The following is a 17123-nucleotide window of genomic DNA, read 5'->3' on the forward strand; positions in this document are numbered from 1 at the left end:
CCACAGTGTGTGACGCCGTCACCGTCCATGTCGACTTCACCACCACATCGCGTGTCCCCGCATGCGTTGTCGCCCGGTCATGCCACGCCGTCGCCGCCGGCCATGCCGCCCCCTGCCGCGCCAGGCTCGCAGCCGCTGAGAGATACTGAACCCGACCGTCCCCGTCGCAGTGATCGCCCGCGCCAAATGCCGATCCGCTATCGCGACCCCAATTTCACGCGCTGACTGTGCCACTGACTCCCTATCATTGTCAAACTCGGCAGTTGTTTGCGATGTTCGGATATGTTCCGCGTTTAGTGTTTGATCGTTGTCCCGGCTCATTTTCCAGCCGGTCCACTCGTTCTGGTTGCCTAGAAGCTGTGTTTTGTTGCCCCCTGGGCTATTTGTTTGTTCGCGCTCCCGTGAATGCGACCCGTCGTTTGGCCTTTCGGCGTCGTTTCGTTACGGCACCCTTCAATCTATGCCAATCTATGTAAGTCTTTGTTCCCGGCCGGCAAAGACTGGGGGGAGATAGACATGTATGCAGTGCCTTCCCTCTGTAACATTGTTTCTGTCTCGTCCGCAGGACTAGATATGTCCAACATTCACTGAATTCCGAATACAGAATATCGAAATGGCGCGCATGCCTATCTAAAGGGGGGGCACGGTGCCCCGGTGCCCCCCCCCCGTTCCGCCGCCTATGAACGGAATGGGATAGTCCTACATGTAAACGACACCACTTCTATTTCGTAGCTGTAACTTTCTCACAGTGACTGGCTTGTTTGGCACATGCGTTGTATTTGTCTGCATTACAGTGACAATTGCAGTTTCCCGGCGAGGCAGCCATGGCGTCGGCTGCGCTTCTTGAGCGGGCGCAAGCCATTTCAAATTCAGATAAAGATAAGGGAATTGAACTTTATAGTAAAATAGGTGAGTCTTTTATTGTTAAAACTATCAAACTTTTTTAATAGCGCTTCCCCTTACTGGCCATTTGCTGACTGTTCGTCTGCGCCGCATTTGTCTACAATGTTTAAAGCTATATTTGCCATGTAATACTTAAAATATTGGCTAGAGTGTGAGGCTGAAGTGTTCAGTCTAAAATATGACAAATTCTGCGTTCAACAGCTGTTATCCAATTTACTTTAAATAGCAATTTAAGTGGTAATTTACAATGTAATGGAATTCATCCCGGGCTGTCTGAAGCTGGATGGCTTTGCCGATTTTAAAAGGTTGAGGTTCATTCACATTTATGTCACTGATGCATACCTATTCTACTTTCTTCAAATACCTACCCTTTAAAATTCAAAGATATAGCAGTCGCAAGTCAAGATGTGAATGCATAAAACAAATGTACGCTAGGTACTTGCAAGGGATTCGGTTTAAAGATAATAGGTAGCTAATAGCACTGAGTGGGTACATTTCTGATTTGCAGGTGTTAATGACTGTGCTTGTTACTAGTTACATTATTACTACCTATTCAAACTTGTTAAGATGCGGATGTCAAATACCAGTAATACAGAAGTGAACGCTAGATCATTATATTCAATTCAATTAGGAAGTGTAGGTATTAGGTAAAGCATGTGGGTGCCTAGAACAGTCGGTGACACACCAGGGAAATAAGCTAAAATTAGAGCGCTCTATTTATTGCTCCCGCTACTTCACCGTCTCCCATAGGGTCCTGTGTTGAGCTGGTGTCGAGGCTCTAAAAATGACGCCGATTTTTGCACCCTTCTCACGAAAACCGCTCGGACCGCCTGGAAACCAATTGTTCCGCTCTAAAAATTTCATGATCGACGGGAAAATGAATGAGGAAAAGATTGGTCCTGAAATAATTCTGAACTCCCTGTAGAACATATCGAAATATGGCTGCAAACTAGGAGCATGTCAAAATAGACAAAACCATACAAATAAACTTACCGGGATTTTTTTATTTTCCATGCATCTGTGTATGAAATCAGTCGGTTTTTCGGAAAGATCATCTTCTGTTTAATAAATAATTCCACAATTGCAATCGAGAAAAAAAAAAACATTTCCGCTGTGATAGCAGTTTTGGCATTGTGCCAGTAGTGTGGCGTGCGCGGTGCTGCGTGGTCGTCGGGACGGTGTTGTGAGTATTTTCGGTGTTTTAGATGGTTGATGGCCATTTGAACCAGCTTCAAATTATTTCCTACAAATTTTTGCATCAAATTATTGCTTTGAAAGACCATTGAAACCCCTTATCTCTTCATGAAGCACGATCATATTCATCGTCGACGAAAATGGCGCGGGACTCCATGTGCATTCCGATCGAAATAAATCGTAATTTAAATAATATTCGATGATAAGTATCATATTCTAGTGACACATTTTCATAAAATAAGGCATAAACTTTGCAAGGAAGTCAACATTGGATAATTGAATTCTTATTTTTCTCACATATCCTTGTAGTAGTCAAATGGCTCAATTGTTAGATAGATGTAAGTATATGTTTTGGCTTGATGTTTGCTGTGAAACCACCCAGCCACTTGCTGGTTGAGTGGTTTTCTGATAATTACCTGATAATCATTTATCCTTTTCCTTAAAAGAAACTAAAATTCCTTTCAAAGTAATCCATTTTAAGGAAAGGCGGCCTGCTCGTTGGCATTTCATGTTCTTGTTTTGTTATTGCTGGCAGTATTTTGATACAATAATGCAATATGAATTTTTTGCAATAATAAAACCTAAGACGAACTTAGTTAATGCGTCAATCAAACACCCAACAGAAAGATTGTGAGTCCTTGTGACGTGAAGTAGAATATTCTATGAATGTGTTATATAGAATATGCCAAATATTAAATTATTATTTGATACCAATAGCTGAGCAGGTGAATTATGCCACAATATAATTTCATTTTCTGGTTTTGAAATAGCGGGCAGTATTTTACTTCAACAAATGTAATATACATGGAATACATGTTGTTATGTTACCTATGTTAAAAGTTTAATAACAGCCAACAGAAGGAGCTGTTTCAGCAGATAATGTTTGTACCTTATGCATTACCTTTCTTTTCTGCAGGACCATGCTTCCGCTGGGTGGTCGACATTTGCCTCCTGAAGAAGTTGAGCAACATGAAGACCACCAGATGAGGTGTCTGCAGTTCATGTGGAACTCTGCAGACTACAAGTGTTATGCCAACCACAACCAAAGTGCTGTGATCATGGAGGCATGAACCTCATGACAACACTTCAGATTTGCAGTTGAACCAAAGTGTGATTCAAACCACCTGTGGCATCTCACTCAATGTGTGAACAGTGTGATTATTGTGCAGTGTTCAGCTGCAACTAAGACATTTATTAGTGACTTGTTTTGCAATTAGCCACCAAAAGCATTTTTTGGGCTGGCTGCTGTAATTTGTTGTGCACTGCGCAATAGTGGTAGTGTTTTGTCACTTGTCAAGTTGTCAGTTGTGCATGTTGCATGTTTCTCTTCCCTCGGCCCTCATTATCAGTTAAGTGGTGAATTGGCATCACTCAGTCTCCCCAGATCTCCATTGACTGTCTGTCAACCACCTAACTTGAGATGGTATTTGCTAATAGTGTCAGAAAAGAAGTGATTGTAGACATTTTTAGGAATATGAGCTCCGTTTCATGCGTGTTCCAGTGGTCATTTTGTCACATGTCCCATAGTGTAATAAATGGAAACTGTTGTTCCCTTTTGAAGATACTCGCGGATGCTGAAAGCGTTGGGCCTAATTATTAAACGCACCCTCCTATCAGCGACGCACGAAATCGACAAATATCATCCTTTTTAGAACAGGAGGAAACGAAAACTTGTGAACATAGCTGTACCTACAACAGTGCATAAGGAATTGAAATTCTGGGAGTTTTTGAAATTCGGAGAAACTCAAGTTGTCGACAGGTATGCCCCCTTGCACGTCAAAGACCGCCTAAAAAACAAACGTCTACAAATGAAGGCAGTATTCGTATGTTCGTTGTAATTGCAGCAGCCTAGCAACATGTATTGCGGTCCGATTGCGAATTACACTCGTGCTCAAAAACTATGCCGGTGACTGCCAATGCACTTAGGTCATAGGTGAGGAGAGGAAGGGTTATGTCATATGTCATATGTCAACATCATAGAAATGGCTTCATCTGAGCTGTGCCTATTGTAGTTGTACATAATTCAACCAATCTATGCATTTCGTTTCTTGCAATCTACTCATGCTTTCACTCCAGTTTCAGAGTAATCATTCCATATTGTACGTCTTAAGATATTGATTTCTATGGCGGTTTGCAATTACTAGCCACGTCTCACCTCAGTTTGGTGGCCCCGCATCGGCCCACTCGGCCGCTCTAAAATTGACTTACGGAGGAGGATGGTGGCTTTTATTTTAGCTTCTCCGCCGACTGCGGGGAGCGCCGTCGCCGAGGTAGGAGCAATAAGTAGCTTATGTTTGGGACTAATTTCCACGCTTAATTAACATTTTAATGTTATTTTAATTAATTCATGTTAATCTTTGACGCATTCTCTTTCTATTGATACCATCCACCGGTCTGAGAATTACTGCCTTGCTGCGTAAGGGCCGATAAAAGATCACGTTTTTAGGGGTATCTCTTCAACATGGGGCAGGAGCAATAAATAGAGCGCTCTTATTTTAGCTTATTTCCCTGGTGTGTCACCGACTGAGAAAGTAAAAAGGAGATATCATTTTTAAAATCCTGAAAATGGTAAACAAGCAAGCATTTAGTTTATATTTTTATCTTTCAATTTTTACATGGATGAGCGATAGGTAGCTAGGTAACATTTCAACTTTACTGTGCAGTTTACAATTGATTAGGCTCATAACTTCTATAGGCTTCAAACATCTATAAGTAATTTCTTAATTCCTGTAATTTTCACCAAGATTAAATGATGGGAAATGTTTACTTTGCTCAACTTGCAGAACATCTAGGCAATTCAGGAATTAGATAATAAACTGGTAATGCTATATTTAGCTATAGCTAAATATAGCATCATGCAAGAGCAAAGTAAACATTTGCCATCATTATATTACCAAACACCATACATGCTTATATACATGCTTTGTACATGTACATTGACTTATGGAATGACTATGAAGAAGTTTGAATGAAATAGATTGTACCAAAAATGTCTTGGCTAGGCATGCCCCCCAATTTACCTTCAGTATGTTCTCATTTTACCATGCAGCAATGTTGAAATAGGTAGCTGGACAAAATTCTACTTGCAATAGTGAAAACATTATGTGCTGTAATAAACAAAAGGGTTTGTTAAGGTGTGTTTTTTAGGCAAAAGGAGACTTGCTTGCACTCATATTGCCATTGACCCTGAATTGAGGTATTGCATGATTTTATTATTTGCGAAATGTTAAAACTACACCTCTTAGTAGCTAAGTTTAGTTTAGTGATAGTGGGCTGTTTTAGGCAATAGGCAGGCTATTGGGTGCCCACATCATAGATACTTGGAGATAAGGAGTAGTTAGCACTCTGGGTTATTTTAAGTCATGCACTTATTGTTTAATTGTATGACTGCCCCTATTATTGGACATGCATCTGTTGGTGCCTTACAATAAACAATAAACATCAAACAAGCCATGATGACCTTCCAGCATGTTGACATGGCAGTATTCCACCTTTTCAGCCAGTTTTCATGGCTCTGGGGTTCAATAGTCTCTACTTGCCTCCCAGTGTACCTGACCAGCTGAGTGTGCTTGGTTCCAGTCAAATCGCCGGAGCCGCCGATCAGCGATGAGGAGACAATTCGGATCAAGGAGCAGGGCATTATGCAGCTCGGAGAGCTGTTTCAGAAGTCCGGCAAGGCCCGAGGTGGGTGGGGGCGGCCTGCGGGACGCTGGGTTATGCCGGATTGCTGTAACTCAGGTCTCTTAATTTCGGTCATGCTAGCTTGTTATTTTTGTGACCTTGCTCTTGCAGATATGTAAGGCTGGCATACATGTTAAATTGTTACTCATTTAGACAACATTCTCGAAGATTGAATGTTAATCATCTCGTTGTCGACGATACCGTAGACCCCAGCGAACAGTCGGCGTCTGTCAAACCGCCGATGACAGTGTGTGACCGTACCTCTGCCCGTACCTCCGCCTGACCGTACTGACTCCGTCTGACTGTGACGCCGTCTGACCGTACTGACTCCATCTGACTGTGACGCCGTCTGACCCTCCGCTATCTGTTGTCAGAGCTGGCCGACCTGATCCGGGCGTCCCGGCCGTTCCTGGGCCTCATCAGTAAGGCCAAGGCGTCCAAGCTGGTACGCGGGCTAGTGGACATGTTCCTGGACATGGAGGCCGGCACCGGCATCGAGGTGCAGTTGTGTAAGGTCAGTACGCGAACCGGTGGGGCCAGAGGCCAGAGGCGGACGGGTGCGGCACATGTGGTGTTTGGTTCAGATAATTGAGGCTGTGTCTGGACTGGACTGGACTCATGGACTAGGGTCCGTGCTGTTTGTGTTGTTCGTCAGTATTACAGTCGTCTATAGATGTGCGGTAATTGAGTCATTTAAATTTTACTGGGGGACTCTCCGGCATCAACTCTGTTTTGGCAGTCACACCAACCTTCTCGTATGCAGCACTCGGGGATCATTCAGCCCTAACCGACCGCCCTGATGGCATACCAGTGCTGCGTCCCGTATACAGCGCCCTGTTGCAGTTATATCTTCGGTTCTTCGTAATCTCGTCTGATTTTCACTGTTCGGCTCTGCCAGCTGTCCGTATCTTTCTCCTACACCACCTTGCCCTGCGCCCGTCTCTGACGTTTCACCGTTTGCCCACAGGAGTGTATCGACTGGGCCAAGGCCGAGAAGCGCACCTTCCTACGTCAGTCACTCGAGGCGCGTTTAGTGGCGCTCTTCTTCGATACCAAACAGTACCAGGAGGCGCTGACGCTCGGCTCTGCGCTGCTCAAGGAACTGAAAAAGCTAGATGATAAGAATCTCCTAGTTGAGGTGGGTAGAAGCCGTGGAGTGTGGGTAGCGCGATGGACAGATGAATGGGAGTGGGAAGTGGATCAACACGAGGGACACGATGCTGGTGCCTCGTACACCAAGGGGATTTGAGCTCACAGCGGGCAGTAGGAGTGGATCTGTGTGACTTATAAGATGCGAGTTTCGAGTATAATGTGGTTTAATGGATGGTGGTGCAGTGTCTAGGTATGATGCTATGGACTAAAGAACTGGTAGCAGCCGTTATGAATCACGGGGTTAAGTCTACATTTTTTGTTCGTTATTTGTAACATCGCTTGCTATGCTATCCTGTGTACCTTTCAACCTATTTGTTGACTGTCTATCACTTACAGCTGTCCCACTTCCACTCCACACCACCGACCGTCCCATGTCTACCACACACCTCTCTGCAGCGCTAACCGGTCCGCCCTGCCGCCCTGCCGCTACAGGTGCAGCTGCTCGAGTCCAAGACGTACCACGCGCTGAGTAACCTGCCCAAGGCGCGGGCGGCGCTTACCTCAGCGCGCACCACCGCCAACGGCATCTACACGCCGCCCAAAGTGCAGGCGGCGCTCGACATGCAGTCGGGCGTGCTGCACGCTGCCGACGAGCGGGACTTCAAGACGGCCTACTCGTACTTCTACGAGGCGTTCGAGGGATATGACAGCGTCGAGGACGGAAAGGCGCTGCTGGCGCTCAAGTACATGCTCATGTCCAAGATCATGTTGAACACGTGAGTACTTTGACCTGTTGGGACTTCGTGATAAGAATACGTCTGCGGGGTCTTCTTGGAGGTCTGTGGGCCATCAGTTAATGCGAATTCCCATACACTGTTGTGCTTATTCCACTCGCTGTCGTGGCCATTGCTGGTTACATAATACACATTCACACAATTACGTAATCCATAATACACATTGTACTGCTGTACAGATCTCCGTACACCCTGCCGTACTAATATCCCCTCGCTCGCTCTGCCGCAGACCCGAGGACGTGAACGGTATCGTCAGCGGGAAGCTGGCGCTCAAGTACGCCGGCCGGGAGATTGACGCCATGAAGACGGTGGCGCAGGCCAGCCACAAACGGTCCCTGGCTGACTTCCAGCAGGTACGGGCAGGGCCGCGGATTGAGGCGTCACCGGGTGCTGAGGTGTTAGTTTATCTGCCCTGGTGAGGCTGTGGCAGTGGCAGTGGAGTGTAGCTGGTCATCAGCTGGCCCCGGGGTCCGCTGGTTGTGCAGTTTTGGGAAATTATATTTTTATTTATTCATGCCAATGGCTGAGCTACTTCTGGGATACTGGTGACTTTTGGTAATGTTCGGAACCGTTGGGCATGCGACCTTCGGTAATCTGCGACAGTTATCTACCCTCTTCACACCTGTCCACTTCGTAATGCGATTTGTCTGATCAGCCTTCACAGCTGCGTGCGCCCATTATCCCGTCCGTCGCCCGGTCCGTTGTCGCAAACCTCACCCTCTCCATGTGCCCCCAGGCGCTCTCTGAGTACAGCCAGGAGCTGGCCGGAGACCCCATCATCAAGGCGCACCTCAACACGCTGTACGACACCATGCTGGAGCAGAACCTGTGCCGCATCATCGAGCCGTACTCGCGAGTCCAGGTGAGCCGGCCACGGGGTGGAGTGACGGTCCTCGCCGCCAGGTGCGCTGAGGTCGGGGGTAGATGCACGCGGTGTGCGGATGACAGCAAGAGGGGGCTGGATCCAACGACCCGATCTCTCGAATTGCGCGCTGGACTGGGGAAGTCTTCGAATTACAAGGAATGGTTTGTTCATTGATCCATTCGTTCATTCATTCATTCATTCATTCATTCATCCGTCCATTGTCTTCGTCATTCCATTATCTCTCCATTCATCCGATGCGATCGTCCATTGATTGATAATTGATCCGTGGTTCGATTATTTAACTATTCATTATTTTACTGGTTGATTGATTCATTGACTGATCCATCCGATTTATCATTTATTCATTATTCAATTGGTGATTGATTCATTGATTGATTTATCCTTTCGCTTTATCTATTTTCGCTCCATCATCCATTCATTCATTCATTCATGCATGCATTCATTTAATCACTCAGCCAGTCATTTATTTATTGATCCATTCCTTCATTGAATGAAAGCATTTATTCCTTTGGGGGTTGTTATTTGGCGCGCGGCTGGTCTGGTAGCCGTCTCCACCCTCCGTGCTCCGTCTGGTGGCGGGGACACCCGCCGGTCCTTCCAGTCTCCGGGTCTGTGACGCCGTCCGTCTGCCGTCGTCAGGTGGGCTACATCGCGCAGACAATCCGGCTCTCCCAGGACCAGGTGGAGCGTAAGCTGTCCCAGATGATCCTGGACGCCAAGTTCCACGGCATCCTGGACCAGAATGACGACGTGCTGGTCGTATTCGACGAGACGCACGCCGACGGCACCTACGACACCGCGCTCGAGACCATGCACAACATGGGCCGCGTGGTGGACACTCTGTTCCAGCGGGCCAAGAAGCTCACCTAGTGCCGCCGCCCGCCCGCGCCCAACGCTGTACATGTGTGATATGTATATGGTAGACGGACCGCGAGACCCGCGGCCCGCCGCCGGCCGCGACACAGACAAACTGAGTGGGGAGCTGCTAAATCTCGCCATCATTTCAACGCCAACCGAGACACGCCACCTCAGACACTCTACCATTAACTTATGTGAAATGACTCGTGCTTGTAATAAAGGAGTAAATTCTCGGTGGTCACTCAACTGGCCTGGCTGTGCTGGTAGTGGGGATGAGGTGAGGAGAAGACTGCCAGCCCCCATAACGGCCCGTGAGCAGCGTCGGCAGAGATCGTTCATGGACGGACGTGGGCTAGTACACCGGACTGGAGGTCGGACCTCGAGTGCTGGGCGGCTCTGGTGTAGGCTCTGTCCTATCCATATGAATCTTGCTCCTGCCGTGGACCGCCAGTGACAGCTCGTCGCGGCTCGGTTGGGGTTGGTGGATTCTCTGGGTGTGACAGATGGCGCACTTGGACCGTGTATCACCTTCCATCGGTACTGCTGGCGTGCCTGGGATGCGGTCGGGGTCGTGCCACGCCAATTATGTCACTTCGGTGATCTGGATTAAATATGTTCGAGTTCAAACCATCAAATTTATGTGAAAAAAATCGCCTGTCTGAAGTCTGCTGTTTCTTCAATGGCTCACTCTTGGCCAGCATATGGTGGGCTGTAGATGTTTGCTGCGTATGTGATAACAGGCGTTCTGCTTTTCCAAATTATCGTCGGAACTCGTGTACTGTGTCTAACTCATCAGACCATCCCTGCCAACACAGAATGGAACTGTCCTCTCCCGAGGTGCTCTGCGCTGGCCCTGAGCTAAGCAGCAGTTCGTTAACCGACCGGCCCCGCTGCCCCTCAGACAGGACCGACCTTCGATAGATGGTGGTATGGTTCAGGGATGGATCCGCTGTGTCGGGACGGGGACGATCGCCTGGTGGCTTTGCAACTGATGGGGTCCGTCGCAGGTCACCTGTTCAGAGGTCGACTTCAGTTACATGGCGTTTTGCATCTAGTTATTGCTCTCGCCTCTGTTTAAAAAGGAAAAATCATACATCAGAAGTTCGAGATGACTTGAAAAAAATGTCCTTTCCGTACGCTTTTTTTAAATGCGGGTGCATTAAAATCATTTCCAAGGTAGCACCCAGTCCCAGACCACAGAAGATAAGCCCCAGACAGGACGATATATATTTATTGAAAGCTCCATGACTACTCAAGAGAGATATGCCCGCAAACCTACAGGTGCCTCGAGTTACAGATAATGACATGGGTGCCTTGACACCATCACAGTGTCCCGTGCCGCTCTTATAGAATCTGTTTACCTACAACTAACATAAACCACGCCGCACAGGTAGGTACCAGTGAGATGACACTCTAAAAGCAAATCTGCACGTTGACAAATGGAATAATGAAACAGCTTCCAAGCTTGACAGTGCCGCCAGCTTTGGCGAGTTGTAAAGCACCCTACCCTGCGTATCAGTGACTTACATCGTACTTAACGCGATCAACACACGCAATACGTCCAGTCAACTTTGAGGAGTTCGCCGTGGGACTGTGAGTTCGAACTGTGAAGCCTTTGTATCACTGACGGTTGTCGGTCGGTCTCTTATAATCCAAAGTCTCAGTCGGTCCGCCTCGGAACACCACCGACCCTCCCTTCTCCGGCGAGGGCACTTCTAGCCTGGTGGTCGAACGCCGCTAATGTTCCCAGATCCGCCGGTCCACCGGGCCACTCACTGTCCCGCCCACCAATCAGTCCACTGGTCAGTCCATCAGTCCACCAACCGGCCAGTCCGCCGGTCCACCCACTGGTCTGTCCATCCACTCAGGCTACACGCTGATGGAGTTGGGCACGAAGGCCGGATCCAGCCAGCTGTACGGAAACTCCGCCGTCGCGTTCCTGGCCGAGATCTGATCACTGAGCTTGCGCAGCTCGGCCCGCATCGTCTCCGCCGCCCGCGAGCCTACCGGGTCGTACATGTAGCGCACCTCGAAGTCGCCCAGGCTCTGGGTGCCGCGGTAGCTCAGCAGCTTGGTGATGACCATGATGTCACGCGTGGTGACCCGGCTCGGCAGGTAGCTGAGCAGGTCGCGCTCACTGGGCTCGGTGTCCTTGCTGCGCGGCGCCCGGCCGTACAGGATGCCCGGGTAGTTGGGCACGAAGCCGTACTCCTCGTACTGAGCGAAGTTGGCGGACGCGTGGCCCAGACTGCACGTGGAGATGATGGAGGTGAAGGTGGTCACCAGCTCGTCCTTGGAGGTGAAACCTGCGCCCACGGAGAGGGGGAAGGGTCAGAGGTCAGCTGCAATTCTGACCAACAGGAAGTTGTCAACTGGATGGGACATACGAATCAAAGTGATTGAACCGAAGCGAAGTATTGTTGATAAAAAACCTTGACCTTGTTCTTTGCTCATCCATCCACCTCATTCAGGCTTCCCCGGATCCCCTCCTCACCACATCATAACCTCCTCCCTTGGTGTCGACCCTGCCGACCCGCCGGGCGCCGTACCTTTCTCGTCGTCGCCGGGCACTCCGAGCAGGCCGACGCCGCCCTGGTCGCGCGGCAGGGTGAGCTCCTTGCGCCAGTGCTGCAGCTCCCAGTCGCCGGCCAGCCGCTCGGGCTCCGAGTACACGTCGTCGATCACGGAGCGCACGTAGCGCTCGATGGCGGCGTACAGGGCGGTGGCGTCGTCCCGGTACGGGTAGTAGGGCAGCACGGAGTGGTCGGCCACACCGCGGCCGGCTATCTGCGCCGGCACCACGCCCATCGTGTCCAGACGCCAGCGCTTGATGCTGTAAGGAAGGCGGTCGTCAAACATCGCAGCATGGATTAGGTTTAGCTGTGATCCAACTGTCTTTAAACTAATGAGGGGCTAAAAAATAAGAATAAAATGCCGAAACATCGCCAATCGCTACTAGAGATAAAATAGAGATAAAGACAAGCGGCTGCGCCACTTGCTTTGCTGCGTGGTAGGAAAATGCGGCACCAGTCAATTTGCTTTCGAATGGTGTTCGATTCAAATCGATGTGTCGTCTAGAAGCATTGATATGGACGGAAATGTGAAGAGAATTTAAAAAAGAACTGTTCTCAAGGCTTTGTTGGATGAAATTTGGCTGATACGGGGTCAAGACGGGCCAAAGGGGTCAGCCCCGGTCACTTTGGGTGAGGCCAGGTCACATAGGTCACCTCTCGTCCGCTGGGATCAGCCCGGGCCACTGTTCTACTTTTGTCTCCACCACTACCCCTTCCCCTACCACTACCCCTACCACTACCCCTACCACTACCCCTACCCCTACCCCTACCACTACCACTACATCTACCACTACCCCTACCACTACACCTACCACTACCCCTACCCCTACCCCTACCACTACCACTACATCTACCACTACCCCCCCCCCCCCACTACCACTACCCCTACCCCTACCACTATTACTACCCATACTCCTACCCCTACCACTACCCCTACCACTACCCCTACCACTACCCCTACTACTACCCCTACTACTACCCCTACCCCTACTGGCTACTACTACCCCTACCCCTACCACTACCCCTACCACTACCACTACCACTACCACTACACTTACCTCTACCACTACCTTCTACCACTACCACTACCCCTACCACTACCTCTACTACTACCCCTACTACTACCCCTACCCCTACTGGCTACTACTACCCCTACCCCTACCACTACCCCTACCACTACCACTACCCCTACCACTACCACTACCACTACCACTACCACTACCACTACCCCTACCCCTACCACTACCTTCTACCACTACCACTACCACTACCACTACCCGTACAACTATCACTACCTATCACTGGGTCATGTCAGGTCACGGAATAATTGGATCCAATAAGTACTAAGACAAAAATCAGACTTTAAAAGTGCTTCTAGCCCTGCTCCAATTCTTGCTATTACATAACCCTTAATCGTATTTGTCGGAAATGGCGCTTTGTGACAAATGTGGCGCATTGCGGCAAACGCGGCGCATTTTCATCCGGTGATTGAGCAATGAGCATGCATCTTTGCACCAAATTGCACCCATATCGGACCATATTTGACAAAACTGTGAGATTTGCGGCAAAAATGACGCCCTGAGATAATTGTGGCGCATTGCGGCAAACGCGGTGCATTTGTAAACTCGTATCACAAACTGTTCCCATTGAATGAAAATCAACACATTCTCTGGCCACTTTTTATTCAAATTAAAAACTTGCCCATCCGCCAATGCGAGGCACCCGCCACCGATCGGCATGCATTTAGTTCACAAAGTTTGTCGACCCCGGCTCTCAATGAAGATCTACGAACCGATCAAAATTTCATTGGCGTTGTTCCAGCGCGCCCCACGCGCGAACCGTGCACCCCAGCGAGTCGAAACCTAGAAAAGGCGCTGACCCGCTCTGTCACCTATATTATGTGCAAATTTCAGCCCGCTACGTCGTACCGTCTGCCCTGTAGCCGTAACAAATTGAACCCACTACACGGCGTGGCGGACACACACACTCACACACTCACAGACAGACGGATTCTGTTTGAATAGTAAGTTAGATATGTCACTATCCAAGGGCACCAATAGAGGCCACTTCCTAGCACGTGAGCCGTGCCGCCGTCTCCCGGCCCCTCACCCTCTCCGTATCAGCTCGAACATGCCGTTGACGCCGACGGTCATGCCCTTGTCGACCCAGCCGCCGGGCGAGATGAGCTTCTCGAGGCCACGACTGTTGATGGCGATCAGGTAGAGGAAGTGCGGCGCCAGCAGCCGGAACAGCGGGTGTGAGGGCGACAGGTGCCGGTGGGTGCAGATCACCACGCCCTCCATCAGCAGGTGCGTGAAGCCCAGGTGGGTGCACGACTGGTGCTGCTGCGCCTCGGCGTTGTTGTAGTACATCTTGGCCAGCACCCACACGTTGGGCGGGTCGCTCGGCAAAAACACCTGGCGACAGAGGAACCTCAGGAAGGGGCGAATTGGTTTGGTACACTCGTATGGGATCTGAGTAGCTTTTCAGTGAGTCATCCGCTTCGCATCATCTAGTGGACGTGAATTCGAAGAAATCCCGACTCCCGTATCAATTTGTCAACACACTGACATCAAGCTTGCAGCGGTCTGTTTCTAATTGGTGTGAATGGCTTTGCGCCACCACTTTGAACCGTGCCGACATTTCGTGACGCTATCACAGAGTGTAATAATCGCTCGCTCGATTACTTGACGAGGCGATACGGACCGTGCACGTCACGCACTGTCGGCTTCTCCGACCGGTTACCAATAACGAACGGTGAAATGGACTCACCAGGTTATCGGGTGATTTCTCCTGGAAAAGCTGAATGGCCACCGGCATCAGCTCGTCCTTCTTGTTCAGGTAGAAGAGTGCGATGGGAGAGCACAGCTGAAAACGTCGGCCGACTGCGGTTAGCGGAAGTATCTTATATGCTGGCGTATCGAACAAATCTAGATATTCGATAGCTTTGAACACTGCCATATGGAACCATATACAGAGATGATTGAAGAAATGATATATGCTGCGCTGTTGGCATGCTTATCTGACCAGCATAAAGGTATATACGGTTGTGATGCCTCCATTCACCGCCGTTGTCATGCCATCTGGGAAATCCAACTGACCTATAGGGCTGAGCACCTAGCCAGTCATTGGACTGACCTCTGTGCCCTCCACGGCCCCCACGCCGTCCAGCAGCTCCAGGTCCACGATGAACAGCTTCTTGGACGTCAGCGCCTGCTCCAGACTCAGGCCCTCCAGGAACGGCCGGAGCATCGCGTCATCTACGCCCAGTCTGCGGCCACACACGGCATGGGGACGCAGTGAGCCTGGGGCCGCTGTCCAGGCTGAGGGTGCCAGACACATATGGGCTCCTCCGGCATTCCTGACGGGATTCTGTCTATGGCGTCTGACTCAGATCGTGCTCTTACTCTGGACGCCAGACGGTGCCTAAGCTCTGACATCTGACCCTGACGCACACTAAATAACGCCTGTCTGATGGCATCCGACTGCCTTTGACCAATATCGCAATTCTACTGCTGTTTGGGGGGCGCCAGACGGCAACCATCTGGCATGGTATGTTGCTCTTGCTGAATCAATGTCCGCTCTCTGATTGTGAGACGGTAGAACAATAATCGCGCCGGAGTTCGGGGACCTAGAACAGGAGCCGGTAGGGTTGTTTGTTGTTTCCTGCTGTAGAGATTGAGCCATGGGTGACATTCAGCCCACAAGGTCACGGTCGTGCGCTGTCCCAGGACTGCAGGGGTAGGCCCGGTGTCCCCTTCAGTGCCCACTCACTTGTCGGGGATGCTGGTGCATAACTGGATCATGACGGGATTGACACCTTGTAGCCTCTGCAGGCCGAACCAGCGGTCCGAGCTCCAGTACTGCATCGCCTGCGGGCAGATGGGCACAGGTCACAGACGGTCGTACGAACACCCCATCTTTACCATCCACAACAGGCTATATCGTCCCGGATTACCGTCTCCTATCACAGCTGCACGCTTGGATCCTACAGACCATGGAGGAGGACGGTAGTGCATCAATTTCTTGAAGTTATAAATACCGTTAAGTAGTATAACACCCAAATCTCGTCATGTCGTGGTGAAAATGCGTTGCCTATCACTCATTGCTGGCCGGTAGTTATCGTAGTGCTTTTATCGGGTCGGAATTTGACCGATGCGATCCGTGACGGTACGTTTAAACTTTAATGGGCACACGATAGTCTCTCACGGTATCGGCCCAACCACTTTTGGATGTCTAATCTGTGCCGCGTTCATGCGTAAATGTATTGTAGGCATAATCAGCAAATTATATGTTTTAATGCAGCATGATTACGAGCGAGCGAGCGCAGCGAGCGAAGTGAGTCTTTTCAATATAACGGAAAAATCTCAGTATGAGCGGCCCGGCCCGGCCCGGCCCGGCCCGGCCTGTAACGCTTTTGAGAGGCTTATATCTCAGCAACCGCTGGACCGATTGGCCTGCGGTCTTTTTTGTTGGGTAGCCCCATGCCTTCTACCCCGTAATTGACTACTTTTGATACATCTCAGTGACCGTCGTGGCACGTGCCACGTGAAAAGTCTAGGGTGTTCAAGCTGTTTTGCAAAAGTAGTGATTTTGAGAGGCTGATATCTAAGCAGCCGCTTGGGCGATTGACTTGCGGTAATTTGTGTAGGGTAGCAGCATCCCATCTACCCAAAATAGGATACTCTCGATGTATGTGGGTCACCCCCAGTGCACGTGCAAAATGCAACAATAAGAGGTGCCAAATTTGTTCCCATTTCAGTAACTCGGTAATTACTGGGGCGATTTCGCTGAAACTTGGCATACAGGTAGGCACCCACCAGGCAATGCATTCCCATGTGTTGCGGTTAGGGTGCTACTGCACGTGCGCACGTGCAGAGGGCGTTTCCAGATCTCGAGAACGGCTGGGCCGATTGCGCTCAAATTTGGTACACGGTTGGGGACCAGTTAGTAGGGTGCCGTGCAAAAGTCATTTTGGACCCCGTTTGCACGTGCGCACGTGCAGAATGCCGCTTCCAGATCTCAGGAACGGCTGGGCCGATTGCGTTCAAAGTTGGCACACCGCTAGAGACCGGTTAGAAGGGTGCTTTGCACAAGCCCGTTAGAAGCACCCTCTCGCCCTTCCGCACGTGCAGGGCTCAC

The 17123-nt window shown here is 49.9% G+C and overlaps 2 protein-coding genes across 4 annotated transcripts in view; one reads left to right on the top strand and one right to left on the bottom strand.

The window, feature by feature from the left end:
* The first annotated feature begins 714 nt into the window (after positions 1 to 714).
* On the top strand, positions 715 to 9641 carry LOC122389419 (26S proteasome non-ATPase regulatory subunit 11-like). The gene is made up of 8 exons (XM_043381450.1): positions 715 to 909; positions 5677 to 5781; positions 6153 to 6292; positions 6746 to 6916; positions 7363 to 7646; positions 7894 to 8017; positions 8401 to 8526; positions 9190 to 9641. Exons 1-8 carry the CDS (start codon positions 825 to 827, stop codon positions 9418 to 9420), a joined length of 1266 nt encoding a protein of 421 aa, XP_043237385.1. The 5' UTR covers positions 715 to 824; the 3' UTR covers positions 9421 to 9641.
* Positions 9642 to 10612: 971 nt separating this feature from the next.
* The window catches only part of LOC122389418 (polyunsaturated fatty acid 5-lipoxygenase-like), a 37768-nt gene continuing 31257 nt past the window's right edge, over positions 10613 to 17123 (bottom strand). For all 3 annotated transcript variants that reach the window (XM_043381448.1, XM_043381446.1, XM_043381447.1), the window contains 6 exons: positions 15756 to 15853; positions 15120 to 15252; positions 14754 to 14849; positions 14091 to 14398; positions 11958 to 12241; positions 10613 to 11714 (listed from right to left, as the gene is read on the bottom strand). In XM_043381448.1, the coding sequence (XP_043237383.1) occupies positions 11278 to 11714; positions 11958 to 12241; positions 14091 to 14398; positions 14754 to 14849; positions 15120 to 15252; positions 15756 to 15853 (1356 nt within the window). In that variant the 3' untranslated portion in view covers positions 10613 to 11277. The remainder of the gene's footprint in view (positions 11715 to 11957; positions 12242 to 14090; positions 14399 to 14753; positions 14850 to 15119; positions 15253 to 15755; positions 15854 to 17123) is intronic.

The sequence above is a fragment of the Amphibalanus amphitrite genome, unplaced genomic scaffold (genome assembly GCF_019059575.1).
Source record: "Amphibalanus amphitrite isolate SeventyFive unplaced genomic scaffold, NRLGWU_Aamphi_draft 000357F_arrow, whole genome shotgun sequence".
NCBI classification, from domain to species: Eukaryota; Metazoa; Arthropoda; class Thecostraca; order Balanomorpha; family Balanidae; genus Amphibalanus; species Amphibalanus amphitrite.

Bases quoted from the DNA above. Each gene is read 5' to 3' on its own strand.
- LOC122389419 (XM_043381450.1), top strand. From the start codon at position 825: ATGGCGTCGGCTGCGCTTCTTGAGCGGGCGCAAGCCATTTCAAATTCA. The intron at 6,293-6,745 runs GTCAGTACGCGA...GTTTGCCCACAG, and splicing joins TCGAGGTGCAGTTGTGTAAG to GAGTGTATCGACTGGGCCAA. The intron at 8,018-8,400 runs GTACGGGCAGGG...ATGTGCCCCCAG, and splicing joins CCCTGGCTGACTTCCAGCAG to GCGCTCTCTGAGTACAGCCA.